Here is an 18,373-nt window from a genome sequence, read left to right on the forward strand (position 1 = left end):
GGGAGAGAGAAATGGAAGAAGGGAGATGAGAGTAGCCAAAGTGACAAGGTGATAAATGGGTAATAGAGTAAAAAATTAAAAAGTAAATTTGAAGGAAGCTTTCTGGCTTACCTTTAACCCCTGGAGGACCTGTTCAAAAGGCAATAGAAAATAAAGAATATTTGTTAGAATCACCAACAAAAAGGAATGGGGTCAGGGAACAGAACACAGAATTGCTGTTATACTTTGGGCAGAGAGAGCTAAAGGAACACATTGACATTACATAGACTTACATTACACAGAGGAGGCCATTCGGCCCAAATACTTGTGCTGGCTCTCTGACAGAGGTATCTGTGACTTAGGAGTTCACATCCTGACAAGCTTCAGAGAACCAAAATGGGGAGAGAATGCAGGTTTCAGGTTCGCACTTGCTGATAACGTGTCTCCTAACTAGTCACCTCTACTCTGTCCTATTAAAGAGGTGGGCTGTCTCTTAATGGTACCAGACCAGTCAGTTCTGAAGCCTCACCAGCTCCATGAGTAGAGGTGGCCAATGCTGACACTCATTGGGACCGTGTAGGTACTCCAACATGGGGCTCCACCTGGAGAAGATTCTTTTAAAGGTGAAATAATCAGGACCACAGCCACTTGGTCCAACCAAGGAGGGGGAATCCTCTGGGGAATTGTTTGAGGTGCAAACAAGGACTCTCTTGACCTTAGCCTCTTCTTTGGAATACAGAGCCTTATGCTTCAATCGCCTCTTGGACTGCCTAAAGGAGCTGCCTCCACGGCAATGACCGTCTCTTATATGATCGGGCCTCTGCTGCTGGTCACAGAATGTTGACCTTGCCAAAATAAGACAACCTAATTTAGTCTGCAATTTTATACCTCGACTTCCCAACTCCACGGTGCAGGGACCTGATCCAGATCCCTGACCATCCGCGGAAAATGTCCTCAACAGAGGGGTGCATCAGAGAACCGTCCAATGCTGCTTCCCTTATTTTCCCAGTACTACCACCCTCTTCCCAAATCCATCTCCCAGCAAATCAGCATGGGGCTGGAAAGATTCACTCCAAATACAGTCAGAGCTCTGTTGTACCAGGTACTCACCCTGTCGTCCTCTCACCGAATCTGTAACGAGAGATAATGAGAATCAGCGTTGGCCGGAAACATGGAGGTAAATTAATATTACTACTTCCCAGCTAGTAACTGCTACTTAAAAATAATTTCTAAACCAGAGTCTTCAGTAACATTTAACAAATCACTGAGTGTTGAAGATTATTTCTCTCTTATTCTTTCATGAGATGCGGGTGTTGCTGGTGAGGCCAGCATTTTCCACCCTTACCTAATTGCCTTTGAATTGTGTGGCTTACCCAACCATTTCAGAGGGCAGTTTCAGAGCCAATTATTTTGCAGAGGGTTTGGAGTCCCATGGAGGCCAAGCCAGGTAAGGATGGCAGATTTCCTACACTGAGGGATATTGGTGAACCAGATGGGCTTTTATAACAATCAATGGCAATTGCTTGATCATCATTGCAGAGACTAGTTTTTATACTCTAGATTTACTAATTAACCAACTGCAGAGGTGAGATTTGAAGCCACCTCTTCAGAGCATTAACATGGGCTTTGGCTAATCCACATACGTTATCAGTACATCTCTGTCTCCCATGGGAAATGGAGGAGGTGGGATTGGGGATATGAAGGAGGTGGGATTGGGGGATATGAGGGAAATGGGATTGAGGGATAGGAGGAAGTCATAGAGGTCAACAGCACGGAAAAGGCTCTTCAGCCCATCAAGTCTATGCCAGTCAAAAACAACTAACTATTCCAATCCCATGTTCCAGCACTTGGACCCTAGTTTTGTATGTCTTGGCACCACAAATGCACATCTAAATACTTCTTAAATGTTATGATGGTTTCTGTTTTTATCACCCTTACAGTCACCGAGTTCCAGATTCTCATCACCCTCTGGATGAAAAACATTTTCCACCCATCCCTCTAAACCTCCTGCCCCTTACCCTAACTCTATGCCCTCCGGTCACTGATCCCTCCACTAAGGGGAAAAGTTCCTTCCTGTCTACTCTGTCTATGCCCTTCATAATTTTATTCATTTCAATCATGTCCCCTCTGTCAGTCACCTCTGCCCCAAGGAAAACGACGCCAGTCTATTCAATCTCTCTTCATAACTAATACTCTCTAGCCCAGGTGACATTTTGGTGAATCTCCATGCACCCTCTCCAGTGCAACCATAGCCTTCTTATGATGTGGTGACCACAACTGCATACAATACTCCAGTTGTGTCCTAACCAGAATTTTACACAGTTCCAGCATAAACCTCCCTGCTCTTAAACTCTATGTGTCAGGTAATAAAGGCAAGTATCTGATATACCTTCTCAAACACTTTATCAACCTGTGCTGCTATCTTAAAGGACTGGTGGACGTGCGCGCTGAGGTCTCTCTGGTCCTTAGTGGTACTGATCATTATCTATTCCCTGGTCTTGTTTGTCCTGCCCAAGTGCATTATCTCACACTTATCCGGATTGAATTCCATTTGCCACTGATCAACCCGTCTGTATTCTCTTGTAATCTAAGGCCATCCTCTTCACTATTTACACTGCATTTCATATCATCTGCAAATTTACTGCTTAACCCTCCTACATACAAATCTAAATAATTTGTATATACCATAAAAAGCAACAACCCCAACACTGTTCCCTGTGGAAACCCACTGGACATTGGCTTCAAGACACACAAACGCTCCTTGGCCATCACCCTCTGCCTCCTGCCACCCATCCAATTCTGGATCCAATTTGCCCCAAATTTCCTTGGATCCCATTGGCTCTTACCTTTGCTGTCTGTATCCCATGCCGGACCTTATAATAAATTTTGCATAAGTCCAAAAAGACCACATCAAATGCTTTGCTCTGACCTACATATTTGGACACTTGATCAAAAATTTCAATTGAGTTGATCAGACATGACTTGCCCCTAACAAAACCACGCTGACTGTTCTTGACTAACTCCTGCCTCTCCAAGTGCAGATTAATCCTCAGAATTGTTTCCAATAGTTTTCCCACCACTGTGTTAGACTGACAGGGCTGCAGTTTCCCAGTTTATCCCGTCTTCCTTTCTTGAATCATGGTACCAAATTGTTGTCTTCCAGTCCTCTGGCACCTCCCCTGTGGCTGGAGGGGAATTGAAAATTATTGCCAGTGCCCCTGCTATTTCGTCCCTTGCCTCACTCAAAAACTAAGATACAGTTCATCCAGCCCTGAAGATTTATTTGGTTTCTAGACTGCAGACCACTCAGAACCTACTCTGTGTCTATGCTCATTTCCTTACATATATCAGTCCTCCTCCTTGACTTCTATACCCACATCATCACAAAGTATTCATTTAAAACCACACATATGGTCTTTGCATCCATGCACAAATTGCTACTGTGGTCCTTAATGGGCCCTACTCTTTCCCTTAATGTACTTGTAAAATAACTCAGGATTTTCCTTTATTTTACCTTTCATGTCCCCCATTTGCTCTCCTAATTTGCTTTTTAAGCTCCCCTTGCACATTCTCTACCCCTCTAGGTCTTCTGCTGTTTTGAGTCCTTGCTATGTGGCACAAGCCTCCCCTTTGCTCTTTAGCCAATCATTATCTCTTGATATCCAGAGCTCAATGGAATTGTTAGTCCACCCTTTATCTTTATTGGAACATATTGGTCCTGTACTCTTCCTATTTCCTTCTTGAATGTGTCCCACTGCTCTGACACAGATTTAGCTAAACATATCTGCTCCCAGTGTACTCTGGCCAAATCATACCTGATCTTATAAAAAAAACTGGCTTACTCCCAATTTAGAACTTTGATTTCAGATCCATCCTTGTCCTTTTCACAACAGGTTTGATGGGATTGAGGGAAATGGGGAGGAGGAGGGATTGAAGGATTTGGGGAAAAGGTGGAATTGAGGAATATGGAGGTGGGGTGGAAGCATATGGGGAGGAGGTGAGTCAGAAATAGAAATTTTCTGCTGATTTCAGATGGAATAATCTTGTTTTTAAACATCAGTCATGGGAAAATCTCATTGCATTTAACAATGTTCCCAACACAAAATGCTTTGGCCATTTTCCCTGGACTCTGTGCTCTCACCTTGATATTCTGGGGTCTCTAATTTGTTTTTTATCCGGGTCCATATGTTACGTTCAATGTTTGTTTCTGAGCCACCAGCTGCCGCGCCCAGCTGTCTATCCCATTCTTCCTTCGGGATATTAACAGGGTCAGAATGAAGCTTCCCAAATGTTGGTCTTGATTCCAGTTCGCTGACACGGCTTTTCAGCTTCTTTACCTCTTCCGCTGCAGAAATAGAGTCACATGGGTCAACGGTCTCTATGGCAATCATACTGTCAATCAGGACTCAAACGGAACATTTAGAGCTAAGACAAAAATGATTAGAAAACCAGATTGGGGTGGGACGTGTTCCCATGCCTCCAGGATTGGCCTGGATTCTCCAAGAATTGGAGATCAATCCCCAGAGCATTTCAGCATGAAGGACAAGGAGTAAAATCTGTGGGGTAACTGTGCTTGTCTTCAACACTTCTCTCCAATAATTATAAGGAGTTAGAGAACAGGGTCTATTTCACCAGGCTGTGGCGATTGGAGTGAAAAGAACACGCGATGAAAGCCTAGCGTTGCATTCAACTGGAGTTGGTAAGCTGGTGACCAGCTCACACTCGAAACAAAGTGGGCTCTTCCCCTGCACCACACCCCCCAACCCCACGCACCCCCCCACCCTCCTCCAGGCCATCATCCATTCTCTCAAAATCAGTACACAAACATTGAATTCTCCCCTGCATTCTAATTAGATCTGTGCAGGAGAATTAACTCACATTTTCCCTTCCCCTACACCCTGTTATTTCCACTCGGACAACTGCAGGCCCAGGGACCAACTAAAGAAGGGCAAGGATAGAAAACTTTCAAGGTCCCTATAGGCACGAAACTTTGATTCAGGATTTCCCTGACCTTCCACAAATGGCCACCTCAGCTGCTTTCACTTACTGCAGCCAGATCCCTATTGATGGTTGCTTCAGTCAGGAGCTTATCATTAACCCTAAACCCCGTCAGGGTCACACCAACGTAGGTACTGCCTTCACCCACACCTAACTAATCAGAAAAAGGTCCAGCCCAAATTCTTCAATCCTCTGTTTTGCGTCTTATCCTATGGAAGTGGTCATCAATGCCAAAGCTATCATTTTGTGCCCGACCATAGTTCCCTAGGATGAGCCGCCTTAGAATCATAGGAAATAGGAACAGGTGCAGGCTATTCGGCCCTTCGATTCTGATCTGAATTATGATCAGGGCTGATGATCCAACTCAGCAGCCTGCCCCTGGTTCAGATTCTTTAGCCCTATAAAGTATATCTAACTCCTGCTTGAAAACTATGCTTTGGCCTAAGTGACTTTCTGTGTGGAGAAACTTCCTCAAGCTCGCCACTCTCTGGGTGACGAAATTTCTCCAGCCCCCACTCCCTGCTCCCTCCCCCAGCCCTATGCTCTCTGCCCTTCCCTCAGACCCCTGCTCTCTGACCCTGCCCCAGCCTTTCTTGGTCCCTGCAGCATCCCTCTCTCCCTTTCCCCCAATTCTTACCCAGTGCAATGAGGCCGAGTAGGAGGCCAAGGAGCAGTAACCAGGCCAAGAGCAGTCCCAGCAGCCACTTCCACCAGGTGCAGCAACGACAGCAGGAGCACCAGGAAGGCAAGGAGCCCACATTCTCCTCACTCGACCGGATCTCTGCAAAGAAAGGCACAGAAAACATGAGCAATTATCAATACTGCCAGCTAGCTGGCAGGCAGGCAAGCAGTTTACTGGGGTTTAGGGTTGTGTCTGATGTACAGGGTGATTCTGGGCTTTATAAAGAGGAGGCACTGAATAAATTGGAACACAGGGACTTGAAGAGGCCATGCAGCCTTTCAAACTTGCTTCACCATCGTAGATCATGATCAATCACCCAACTCAATGGTGGCCTAATGCAACTGTGAAGACATTGCAGTGAAAATAAATAAAACTTCACACTTTAGAAAGGATGTGAAGGCCTTGGGGACAGATTGGCACCAGGAATGAGAGACTTCAGTTCATGTGGAGGGACTGGAGAAGCTGGGATTGTTCTCCTTGGACTAGAGAAGATTAAATGGAGATTTAATTGAGGCATTCAAAATCAGGAATAGTTTGAATGGAATATAACTGTTGCCTGTGGCAGGAGCATCGGTAAAAGGCAGGCACAGACTTAAAGTGATTGGCACAGGAACCAAAGGGCAAAATGAGATTTTTTTCTACACAAGTTGTTGTGATGAGGATTGTATTGTCTAAAAAGATCTGTGGAAACAGATTCAATAGAAACTTTCCAAAGAGAATTGGAGAAGGGTTGTGAATCTTTGGAATTCCCTGCCCAGTGAAGCAGTTGAGGCTGCCTTGTTGAATGTATTAAGGTAAAGATAGATAGATTTTTGAACAGTAAAGGAATTGAGGGTTATGGTGAGTGGGAGGGCAAGTAAAGCTGAGTCCACAAAAAGGTCAATATGATCTTATTGAATGGCAGAGCAGGGTCAACAGGCCAGATGGCCTACTCCTACTCCTACTCCTATTTCTTATGTTCTAAAGAAATACATGCAGGGTGATGAGGAGAGAGCAGCTGGGCATAGAACTCAATGAGAAGCTCTTTTAAAGAGATAAGACATGCCTGATGACCTGAATTGCCCCCTCTTGTGTTTTAATCATGAACAGAACATCTATGTTCAATGTTCGAGAACCTTAGAGTTCTTTACATTCACAACTTCCGTGCTTTGAATGATTGCTGAATCTCAGCTCAATGTTTGGGCTTGTCAGGCAATGTGGACATAGAACAACTGGGTGTTTTCACTGACCTGCATACGTTACCTTGTCCTTAGTTGCCATCTTCAGACCTCCTGGACAAATAGAAACACTTATTCATCAGTGAACAGACAACAGTATAAGATAGAGAAAGAAAGACAGGCGTGACGGAGAATCAGATAGAGAGTGTCAGAGACATCAGGTGGAGAGACAAAGTCAGATGGAAAGATAGAGCATTACATAGCTAGATAGAGAGACAGTGTGAGTATCAGACAGCCACAGCAAAAAACAACAAAGATTTAATTGACACTCCGAGTTAAGCTATGATTAAATTCCAAAACGTTATTGCTATATGAAGTGAAGCCATGGAAACATGGGATCTCAGGCATTGCTCCAGTGAAACTCTGGGAGGAATTGTGTGACCTTGTACAGTCTGTCTTATCCACTGCTCACCGTTTGTATGAGCCTTGAGCCCCGATGCAGCACTGCTCATCACTATCTGTTCTTTCTTCAAACCATCATCTGTGGTTGACGCTGTGAGACACAAACTGGAATCAAATTAACCGGCCAAGCTTCGCACCAGATCTACCCCCCACCCTTTACATTAACGTTACCCAGTCCACAAGTGGCACAATTTCCCTCTGCCCACAGAATGAACAAGGGGTGGAGATGCTGTGTGGGGCACAGAAGGTGTGAGGGGCACAAGGGACGTGAGAGTTATGGTGAGAGAGATATGCAGCAGGTGAAGGTCGTGGAGGGGCGGGGATGAGGCAGTGTCCAAGATTGAAAAGTGTTCAGGAGAGAACAGCCAAGGGAACAAGAGACTGAAGGGTGCTGAGGTGCTGGGGGAGGGGAGGTTGTAGGGGTGAAGGTGTTAAAGAGGAAAGAGAAGCTGAGGTCAGCAGGATGATGGAGATGTAAGGGTGTGAGGGGTTTATTGTGGATTCTGAGAGAAGAGATAGAGGGGGAAATGGTGTTTGGTGCGATGGAGGTACTATGAGTGATGGAGGTATTTGATGAGGAGTTGGAGAGTGCAGGAGACATAGGGATACATAGTGAGGGTGGTGGAGGGGACAATGGCATGGAGGAGGTATAGTGTCGATGGAGGTACTGGGTGAAGGTGATACAAGTAATGATGGGAGGACAGGGGCTGCTGTGAAGGTAAAGGGAGTGATGGAGGTAATGGGTAAAGAGAGTGAAGGGGGTAATATGCAAAGGGATGCACCTTTAGGCCACATAATTGTGGTGATTGCTTTGATAGGAAACTGCACTTCCCACTTCCTCGTCTATTTTTAGTTCCGCTGATATTTTTCTGCGTCTAAAACCTAATTTCCTCTTCCTAATATTCTGCCCAATTAGTTCATCTCTATTCCTTAGTATTCCAATGGAAACAATTCAATCCAGTTGGAATTATAAGGATTTTCATCCAGTGTGAATATTAAGTGGTGACATGGTTTGGAATTTGTCACTTCTCAATCCTGTGTGGGATGGTCACTGTGAATTTGGCCAGTTTAATAAATCATTCTCTCCTCTCCTGATACTTGCTCAGGTTCCCAGAACCTCCAAAGGGTAGGATCTTTGCCAGATGGTTGGTCAGCTACAGGAACCCTCACTGTTTGTTACCCCTTCCTTGTACAGGGCATTAAGCTCCTTTGAAGCTTTCCCATTGCTGCCTTGTTTAGCATTTAGTACCCAGAGATAAGAGCTCCAAGATCCCTCTAGCCATAAGATTGTTCTTGAGCCTGGATACAAATAGCACTACCTAATTATTTTACTGGGAGGGCTGTCAAGTGCTGTTTGAATGTGACAGCAGCACATCCAGGTTGGGGACACACTATAGGGTCAGTTTTGGCAAGACTGAAGACTGTGGCAATGTAGTCCCACAGCTGGGTTGTGCCTGGGGATGGGTGCAAGGTTGGTGTGAATTCAGATTTGAGTCAGGTTAGAGTTGGGTGTTGAGCTGGACATGAGTTGGGAGCTGTGTCTAGCTAGGTCACTTCAGGAATTAGAACATAGAACAGTACAGCACAGTACAGGCCCTTAGGCCCACAATGTTGTGCCGACCTATTATCCTACTCTAAGAACAAACTACCCTGCATAACCTACATTTTACTATCATCCATGTGCCTATCCAAGAGTCGCTTAAATGTCCCTAATGTATCTGACTACACTACCACTGCCGACAGTGCATTCCACGCACGCACCAGTCTCTTGTTTAGTGAGCAGTTTTGAATGTTACCAGTAAAGCTGGCAGGAGACGCAGTGAAGAGTTTGCCGCTGTCCTTGGTCATGATCAGAAGCTCTGTGTCCTTTTTAGGAGGAGTGTTTTCCTTCTCCAGCAGCAAAAACTTGTAGTCTTTCTGTAAAATGTCGTCAGTGCCTGTGGTCCCCACTGTGAAGAGAAACATTACAAAGAGTGACTCCCTACTCCAACTTCGGCCCTGAAACTCCTGATAAACCCCAGTCCCAAAATCCCCAGCACATTCCTGATCCTGAAATCCCTAACACATACCGATCCCAAACCCAATACATTCCCAATTCCAAAATCCTCAAAATTCTGATCCCAAAATCCCCAACATATCCCATCACCGAAATCCCAAATACATCTTGATCCCAAAATCCTCAACACATCTCATTCCCAAAATCCCAAACAATCTGATTCCAAAAATCTCAACATGGAAATCAGCAAATGTCATTTTGATTAAAGGGTGGAAACCAGAATGAATGAGGTTAGAATGAATAAATGAGAGGAGAAATGACCATGTAACATTCCCTTTAAATTGCGCTCAGAGGAGCGGCATGCTGGAAATGCCTGGATTGCCAAGGTATCAGTGTGATGGGATTTTTGGGGATATCAGTCTGCTGGATTTGCCAGGGTAACGATGTCACTCACTGACCTGTGGAGCTAGTCTGGCCAGTAACACCACTGGAATTCAAAGCAAGGTTTTTCTGCACCGCCAGTGCTGGAGGGACAGCGGAAGGAGCAGAGACATCCATTAGGGAACCGAGGAGAGAATGAAATAAACACAATCAGAACAAATGAATATATCAAAACTCAGAACTAATAGCACATTTATTCACCAACTAAATTCCTCCTCTAAGTGCCACATATCTCAATTCCCAAAGATGCTGAGTCTCACTGGGATACAGTTCCTGAAGGCGCTGACTCTCACTGGGATACAGTTCCTGACGGCGCTGACTCTCACTGGGATACAGTTTTTGAAGGTGCTGATTCTCACTGGGATACGGCTCCTGAAGGGGCTGACTCTCACTGGGGTACACTTCCGGAAGGTGCTGACTCTCACTGGGATACAGTTCCTGAAGGTGCTGACTCTCACTGGGATACAGTTCCCTGAAGGGGCTGACTCTCACTGGGATACAGTTCCTGAGGGTGCTGACTCTCTATCTAACTGGTCAATACTCTTCACGGTCTAATATGTTTCAATCAAGTTACGTCTTTCTGTACTAAACTTAGGTTGGTATAAGCCTAGACTGTCCAACTTTCTCTCATTTGACAACACACACCTTCCAGGTATTAGTCTAGTGAATCTCCTCTGAACTCCTTCCAACATAATTATGTTCTTCTTTAAAGCTTCCTGGGCTGTGCTGTTACCCACTTACCCCGGTTCCTAATTATCCCTTTTTACCCCATTTGCCCTAATTTCTGGTTCACCGATTTCTCTGCTGGACTCTAATCCTGTTAACATTACACTGAAATATGAAGAGGACACTGTTGCTGGTAACTGGTGCTTTACTCACCTGAGTTGGAGTTAGTCTGGGTCTGTGTTGGACTAGTGACCAAACTGGATGCGGCTGTTAGATTGTTCTGAACCCCTTGAACTGTTAACAATACAGAAGATAACACGCAGGGTGAGAGCAGGATGGGAATAGAGTTAGCAGTGATTGGAGATAGCTGCACTTATTGTGAAGATGACCATCAGTAGCACAATGCCCACACATTTGCAGGAACACAAGCTTGCAGTGCCATATCATTGCCGCTACCAGAAACATTATCTTTGTTTTTTTTTAAAGTTATATTAAAGGATTTGAGGCCTGACACATATTTCTGGAGCTGCCTGGTCAAAAAGCTCAGTGAGTATGAAGCTGACAACCAAGTGTGCTGTACTGCACTGTACTGTTCTACTGTTCTATGTATGTCCATAGCCAGCACTCAACTGCACATGCTGCAAACACTCCTGTGTCTGTGCCTGTGCACTGTCCTCTACTGTGAGGAATGATGGCTGGGCAGCCAAGTGGATGGGAGTACTCTGCCAGGGAGGAAGATCTCTGCCTAATTCCCTGACCCTCACTCCCAGCTTTCCTGACACTCTCTTCCACAGCCTGCCTGACCCTTTCTCTCCAGCCTCCCTGACCCCCTCTCCCACAGCCTCCCTGACCCCCTCTTCCCCAAATAAAGCAAGAGCCTTTAACAGAAGGTTGTTCATAGGGGTGCAGTCAGACAGGATTTTAAACTGAGATACATTCGCAAATATTGAGACAGGAGCCCAAAAGCTTGGTCAAAGTGGTCAGTTTTCAGAAACATGATTAGAAAGGCAGAGAGGTCTAGGGAGGGAATTTCAGACTGTGGCTGCCAATGGGAATGAAGCAGATTGCAGAATAGGCCAGAATTGCAAGAGCGCAGAGAGCTGACAGGGTTGTTGATGTGGGCGAACTTAAATAGTGAGACCACGGAGAAATTGGCAGACAAGGAGAGAATTTTAAAATAGAGGTGTTGTCAGATGGGGAGTCAACGTATGTCCATAAACACAGGCAGTCATAAAGGAACTGGATTTTGGTAAGTTATGACATAGGGGGTAGAGTTCAGGATCTGCTGAAGTTTACAGAGCGTGACTGACAGGAGGACAGCAGTGCAATAGCTAGTCTAAAAGTGACAAAGGGTAACGAAGATGAGGTTTCAGGAGCAGATGAATTGACGCAGGGACAGAGACAGGAAATATGATGGAAAGGGAGCTATGCAGTCTTGGATTGTGGAGTGGACATGTGATCAGAACTTGGCTCAGGGCCCAATAGAATATACAACTTATAAACTGTCCGATTCTGACCCAGCATGGGAGAGTGTTTGAGTCAGTAACAAGGCAAAAGACTTTGTGATAGGGATGGTAGACAATGGCTTCAGTCTCCCCAAAAATTATTTGCTGAAAATTTCTGCTCATCCTGCATCATTTCAGGAGAAGAAACCTTTTCATCTTAAAACCATGCAATGACCCAATCTTCAATCCTCTCTGGGGAATAGGGTCCAACAGACTAACAACTCTCTCAGAGATAAGATTTCTCCTCATTTTCATTTTAAATGGGAGTCGCAGGAAGGAGTGCCCCTTAATGTCACCCTTCAATGGCCTGGCTCTAATGTGGTTTGTTATCACCCAGCCATTTTAGTACAAGTTCCCCAAACAGTGCAGCATATTTTGGGTTCTGATTTTATGAGTAGATGTGAACTGTCTTTTGTCCGTCACACAAAGAAAGAATACCTGACTAAAAGGTTTGAGTATTCCTTTCGGGCAACACAGCCAACCCCATTCCCACCAGAAACCATTATTTCTCTATGTATCTAAACTGTATCATCTCAAAAATCACCTTAAACAGCTCAGTTAGATCACCTGTTAATCCTTTGGTATTCAAGGGTACGCAGAGCTAGTTTTTCCTCATAATTTAACCCTTTAAGTCTAAATATCATTTTGGTGAATTTTTGCTTGGCCATTCCACTAAATTCTTAACAAATGTGAGGAGCGCAGAACAGAATGCTGGACTGCAGGTGGAGTCTAACCAGAGATTTCCAGAACTTTATATGATATTTATCCAAAGGTCGGGGTATTGATTCATCTGTGTTAAATCAGTTAGTCAATCAACTGACCTGTTGAAGTGGTCATTCCCACAGTCCCTGTCACTGGGCTTGTAGCTTTGTTATTCTGGATTTCATTTACTGTGAAAAATGAAATAATTTGAATTTGAGATCAATAGAGATTAAGTCAAACTAGTCTCAGAGAGACAGCATTTAGAACCAAGCCACTGAAATCCACTCATACAGCAGTCTACAGAATCACCAAGAATTCCAAAATCAGTTTCTGTTTAAATTCATTATATTCTGTCACTGAGAGAACTCTCTCTCTCAGTGTGGTGGCATTGGTTAACCCAGAGAGCGTAGCACACTGAGACCTTGAAATGCTCAGAGCTGCAGCTGCAATGTAACTACCAGAAACTGGGCAACTTCTAAACACCAAACAGTGATGTATATATATCAAGAACAGAATTTTCTGGAAAAGCTCAGCAGGCCTGGCAGCACCAGTGGGGAGAAATCAGAGCTAATGTTTCAGATCCAGTGACCCAGTGCTCAGCAGGTCTGAGAAAGGGTGTCTGGATCTAAACGTTAACTCTGATTTCTCTCTACAGATGCTGCCACACAGATACTGAGCTTTTCCGGCAATTTCTGTTTTTGTTTCTGATCTCCAACAGTTCCTTCAGTAGTGTTATATATTATATGGTACAGTGTGTTATTGGCATTATATAACAATACACTGCATGTCACTGTGTATAACACAGTAAATATTATCTAGTAACATACTGTTACTGGGTATAATACGGTCTGTATTATGGAATAACACTGTTACTGGGTATAACTGTGTGAATATATATTTATATAGTATTCTAAGTGTTTAATTGGGAATAATAGTCTATATTCTACAGTAACACACTGTGTGCTATTGGGTATGAACTGTACATTATATAACAGCAGTGTGATACTGGGTATAACAGTATATTTTACAACAACATACAGTGTATTGCTGGGTATAAGATTCCTGTCGATACAGTTCCTGAGCAGGGGCCCTGGACAGTGAGAGGTGCTGATTCTGTGCTGTTGAGGTTTGGTACTTACCTATTAGAGAAGTGGATCCTGCTGTATTGAACATTTGTGTCCCAGCCGAGGAGAGGTTGTTACGATACTCCGTCACTCCGATACTGGAGCCACCGGCCGGTACAGGCGTAGTCCAGATGTAGGCAGGTAAAGCAGCACTCAGGATAGCAGTATCATATCTCCCAGACACTGGGAAAATGGAAAGGAACAATCATCACACGGTCTGTGTTTTATAAATGCGCTAGTCAGAAGGAGAGGTAGAAGCTCTCAAGAATGGATAGAAAGGGGAAACAAGCGAAGGAACAGAGAAGCAGAGAGAAAGAGAGACAGGGAAAAAGGGAGAGATGGAAAGAGATTGACTGGGAAAGGAAGGAAGTGAGAAAGAAATGGAGATTGAGAGATTCAGTCATTTTTGTGTTTGTGTCCACATTTTCTCAATATAGATAAGTACGGAGTTGTACATTTGGCAAGAAATAAAAAGAGATCATAGACTTCATTGAAACAATCAAAACAGCTCAGGCTCATTTTGGGATTAAAAACAGGAAAGTTAGAGTAAACATGCATCAATCTCAGTCGAGACACTCCCTTACCTGACTGTGAACTTGCGCTCACCATCTTAGTTTCCACAACAGCCTTTTTGGGATATGGCAGGGTGCTAGTAGTCGTGCGAGGTGGACTGATGCTGGCCGATCGGCTGCCTTTCAATAACCGTTTCACATCATCCAACTCTGTCCCTGGGTACAGCAACAAAACAGGACAAGGTCAGAGCCTGGGAACCACCCTGGGTACAACATCCTGATCTAGAGGGAATCCACCCATGTTAGAGGTGAGAGCTCATCATCTCCTGACACATGAACTAGTAAAAAGCCATTCTCTACAATAATGTGACAAATCAGAATGTGAGGAGCAGACTAATATTTATCCTGGAATTGGAGGGGGGTGGCAGGAAAAGTATCAAAGGGAGCCTGTTCAGTATCTGAGAGTTGCAGACTTACACACACACACACACCAAAATATATGTACAAACATGCATGCACTCACTAAAGATGCACACAGGCAGACATGCACACACACACGCATACACACACGCACACACAGACAAGCACATGCATACGGACATGGTGACAGACAAACACATACACCCATTGTGAACACAGAGTGCGCATGGACACAAATGGACAAGCACACACAGATAAACACATAGACATAGGGGAGGCGATGGCCTAGTGGTATTATCGCTGGACTGTTAATCCAGAGACCCAGATAATGTTCTGGGAACCTGGGTTCAAATCCTGCCATGGCAGATGGTGGAATTTGAATTCAATAAATATCTGGAATTAACAATCTAATGATGACCATGAATCCATTGTCAATTGTCAATTGTCAATTGTCAGGAAAACCCATCTGGCTCACTAACGTCGTTTAGGGAAGGAAACTGCCATCCTTACCTGGTATGGCCTACATGTGACTCCAGGCTCACAGCAATGTGGTTGACTGTTAACTACCCTCTGGGCAATTAGGGATGGGCAATAAGTGATGCCCTCATCCCGTGAATGAATAAAGGGGAAAAAAAAACTTGCAGACACAGCGTGCTTTGACCATTCCATCTCCCTTTAGCTGGGTCCCACATTCTGTAAATAAGGCAGCAGGTTGTTGGCAGTGCCAGTTTAGAGGGTTGGGGGAGGGAATGTAGTGAGGGAGGGGGTATTTTCTCACCACATGTTTCATCCTCAGAACACAGAACCAGGAGGAAACATTCAGATCCCTTCAGTCTATTGCAGCTTCTAATTAGATTGTGATCTGTACTTTACCTCCATCAGCCCATGTTGTTTCAGTAACTCTTAACCCTCCCTTACACCACAGAGATCTGTCCATGTGAGATTTGATATTCGCAGTGAACCCCAGCCTCACTGTCTTTTGAGGGCAGAGATTTCCAGATTTCAACTCCCCGCTATGTGAGGAAGAGCTTCCTGACATCCTCTTCCTGAATGGCCTGGCTCGGGTTTTAAGGATCTGACCCCCTTGTTCTGGAACACCCCACCCAGCAGAGAAATTCCACTGACCCTATTAAATTGCTTTAATTGTCACATATACCTTGCTTAGTCAGGTGAATACAAGCCTGATCTATAAAACCATCCTGAGTTTATAACTCTGCAAGTCCCACAATCCTCCAGTTTCCTACCCTCCCAGTGTGAACCCCAGTTCACCTACTCCCAGGGATGGGGTTCACACACAGTAATGGAGAAGCCAGAATCAATACAATAAAGGCTGGGAGGTTGGGTCCACGCACTGTCACCCCACACCCCACACGCCCCAGTCTTCACCAACAGATGGAAGTGGTACTTACATCGTCCGGATGGTGAAGCACTCTGCAGCCGGGCCCGGATTGCACTCTCTGAAACACAAGAAGCTCCAATTACTCAGTGGAAGCAGATAGTATGGTCTCAGCTGTTTATATTGCCCCTCACTCACCCTACACAGCATCCATCGTTACAGATAGGGCAGTTTCAATTCTTACATCTTGGTGTTTCCACAATCAGCAGCACTTTACATTTATACACTACTTTTAACAAGGAACACAATCAGTGGGAGAATTATTCCCAAGAGACTCTGCACATTAATTGTGTGATTTTTGTATTCTAGTAATAAGTTTTATTTTATTATTCCACATTAATTCAGATGGGTGTTAACTGGTCAAAACTATCAAGGTTGGATTGGAGTTGTAGATATGCAATGTGTGTCTTTGTTGATAAAAGTTTGTAAATGTGTAATCACGAGACTCCAGCAGTAGCCTTCGTTTCCTATCTCAGGTATAACATCACAGTCTGCTCTGAAATAATGCCACAAGATAAAAAAATCAGCTGAACAGGGAGACTGCGCACCACTTCCTCAGTACTGACCTTCTAATATGACTCTCTGACAGTGCAGCACCTCCCCAGTATTGACTCTCTGACAGTGCGGCACTTCCTCAGTACTGGCCCTCTGACAGTGTAGCACTCCCTCAGTACTGATCCTCTGACAGTGTAGCACTCCCTCAGAACTGGCCCTCTGACAGTGTAGCACTCCCTCAGAACTGGCCCTCTGACAGTGTAGCACTCCCTCAGTACTGACCCTCTGACAGTGTGGCACTCCCTCATTGCTGATCCTCTGACAGTGCAGCATTCCCTCAGTACTGATCCCCTGACAGTGCGGCACTCCCTCAGTACTGATCCTCTGACAGTGCGGCACTCCCTCAGTACTGACCCTCTGACAGTGCGGCACTCCCTCAGTACTGACGCTCTGACAGTGCGGCACTCCCTCAGTACTGATCCTCTGAGAGTGCAGCACTCCCTCAGTGCTGAACCCTTGACTATGCTGGGCTCCTTCAGAACTGAACCATAAGTGTTAGCCTGTGTTTGGACTCATATCTCAGAAGTGAAGCTTAATCCCAAACCATCTAGTTTGAGTTAAGAGGGTGATCCACTGAGCAAGTCAGAGATGCTGAGTGCAGTCAAGCTGCAGTTAGCATTCACACCTGAAACCTGTGTCAGAGACATAGACAAACTGCTGCTGCGAGAACCACAATGATGCCTTTGTAGGCTAAAGAACACAATGGACACAGTATCAAACAGGGCAGATGCTATCTTACCTCGACTCTGACTCCTCCCTCTAGTATTTGAGGTACCTGAGAACAAGCAATAAGGCATCAGTTAGTATTGAGCATTGCAGATCAGAACAGATGCCTTGGAAAGAGGATTTCCCAGAAAGGACAAGGACTGAATCAATTTGGCTAAAGCTAAGGAACAAAAAGGTACAACTAATTTGGTTTGTATTGAATATACACCACTAACTATTGGGAAGGATGTAGAGAAACAAATATGCAAGGAAACTACTGAGGTGCAAAATTTATAAAGTGATTACAATGGGGGAATTTATTATCCAAATTTTATGAGTGAATAATAAGGGGTAGAAAAAGGCAAGAGTTTCTAGAGACTGTTCAGGAGAATTTCCTTCAGCAGAATGTGTCTAGTCTAATAAGAAAGAAAGTGCTGTAGACCTAGAGTCGTAGAGTTATACAGCACGGAAACAGATCTTTTGGTCCAACTTATCTGCGCTGACCAGATATCCCAATCTGACCTCGTCTCATTTGCCAGCATTTGGCCCATATCCCTCTAAACCCTTCCTATTCATGTACCCATCCAGATACTTTTAAATATTGTAACTGTACCAGATTCCACCACTTCCTTTAGCAGCTCATTCCATACAAGGACCACCCTCTGCATGAAAATGTTACCCCTCACGTCCCTTTTAAATCTTTTCCCTCTCACCTTAAACCTATGCCCTCTAGTTTTGGACTCCCCCACCCCAGGGAAAAGACCTTGGCTATTCACCCTGTCCCTGCCCCTCATGATTTTATAAACCTCTATAAGGTCACCCCTCAGCCTCCGGCGCTCCAGGGAAAATAGCCCAGCTTATTCAGCCTCTCCCTATCGCTCAAATCCTCCAGTCCTGGCAACATCCTTGTAAATCTTTTCTGCACCCTCTGAAGTTTAACAACATCCTTCCTTCAGAAGGGCAACTGGAATTGTACGCAGTATTCTAAATATGGCCTCACCAATGTCCTGTACAGCCGCAACATGACGTCCCAACTCCTATACTCAATGTTCTGACTAATGAAGGCAAGCAGG

The 18,373-nt window shown here is 44.7% G+C and overlaps 1 protein-coding gene across 2 annotated transcripts in view; it reads right to left on the reverse strand.

The window, feature by feature from the left end:
- Positions 1-18,373, reverse strand: part of col17a1a (collagen, type XVII, alpha 1a) — an 81,341-nt gene that overhangs the window by 45,623 nt on the left and 17,345 nt on the right. Inside the window, exons 8-21 of one of the 2 annotated variants that reach the window (XM_048608869.1) lie at positions 17,335-17,370; positions 16,054-16,101; positions 14,297-14,440; positions 13,728-13,895; positions 12,708-12,776; positions 10,595-10,675; positions 9,733-9,798; positions 9,075-9,227; positions 7,289-7,369; positions 6,889-6,930; positions 5,615-5,758; positions 4,121-4,324; positions 1,090-1,110; positions 112-129 (exon numbers count right to left, since the gene is read on the reverse strand). In XM_048608869.1, the coding sequence (XP_048464826.1) occupies positions 112-129; positions 1,090-1,110; positions 4,121-4,324; positions 5,615-5,758; positions 6,889-6,930; positions 7,289-7,369; positions 9,075-9,227; positions 9,733-9,798; positions 10,595-10,675; positions 12,708-12,776; positions 13,728-13,895; positions 14,297-14,440; positions 16,054-16,101; positions 17,335-17,370 (1,275 nt within the window). The remainder of the gene's footprint in view (positions 1-111; positions 130-1,089; positions 1,111-4,120; positions 4,325-5,614; positions 5,759-6,888; positions 6,931-7,288; positions 7,370-9,074; positions 9,228-9,732; positions 9,799-10,594; positions 10,676-12,707; positions 12,777-13,727; positions 13,896-14,296; positions 14,441-16,053; positions 16,102-17,334; positions 17,371-18,373) is intronic. The other variant, XM_048608870.1, reaches the window with a different exon arrangement.

Source organism: Rhincodon typus, chromosome 20, assembly GCF_021869965.1.
Source record: "Rhincodon typus isolate 14 chromosome 20, sRhiTyp1.1, whole genome shotgun sequence".
NCBI classification, from domain to species: domain Eukaryota; kingdom Metazoa; phylum Chordata; class Chondrichthyes; order Orectolobiformes; family Rhincodontidae; genus Rhincodon; species Rhincodon typus.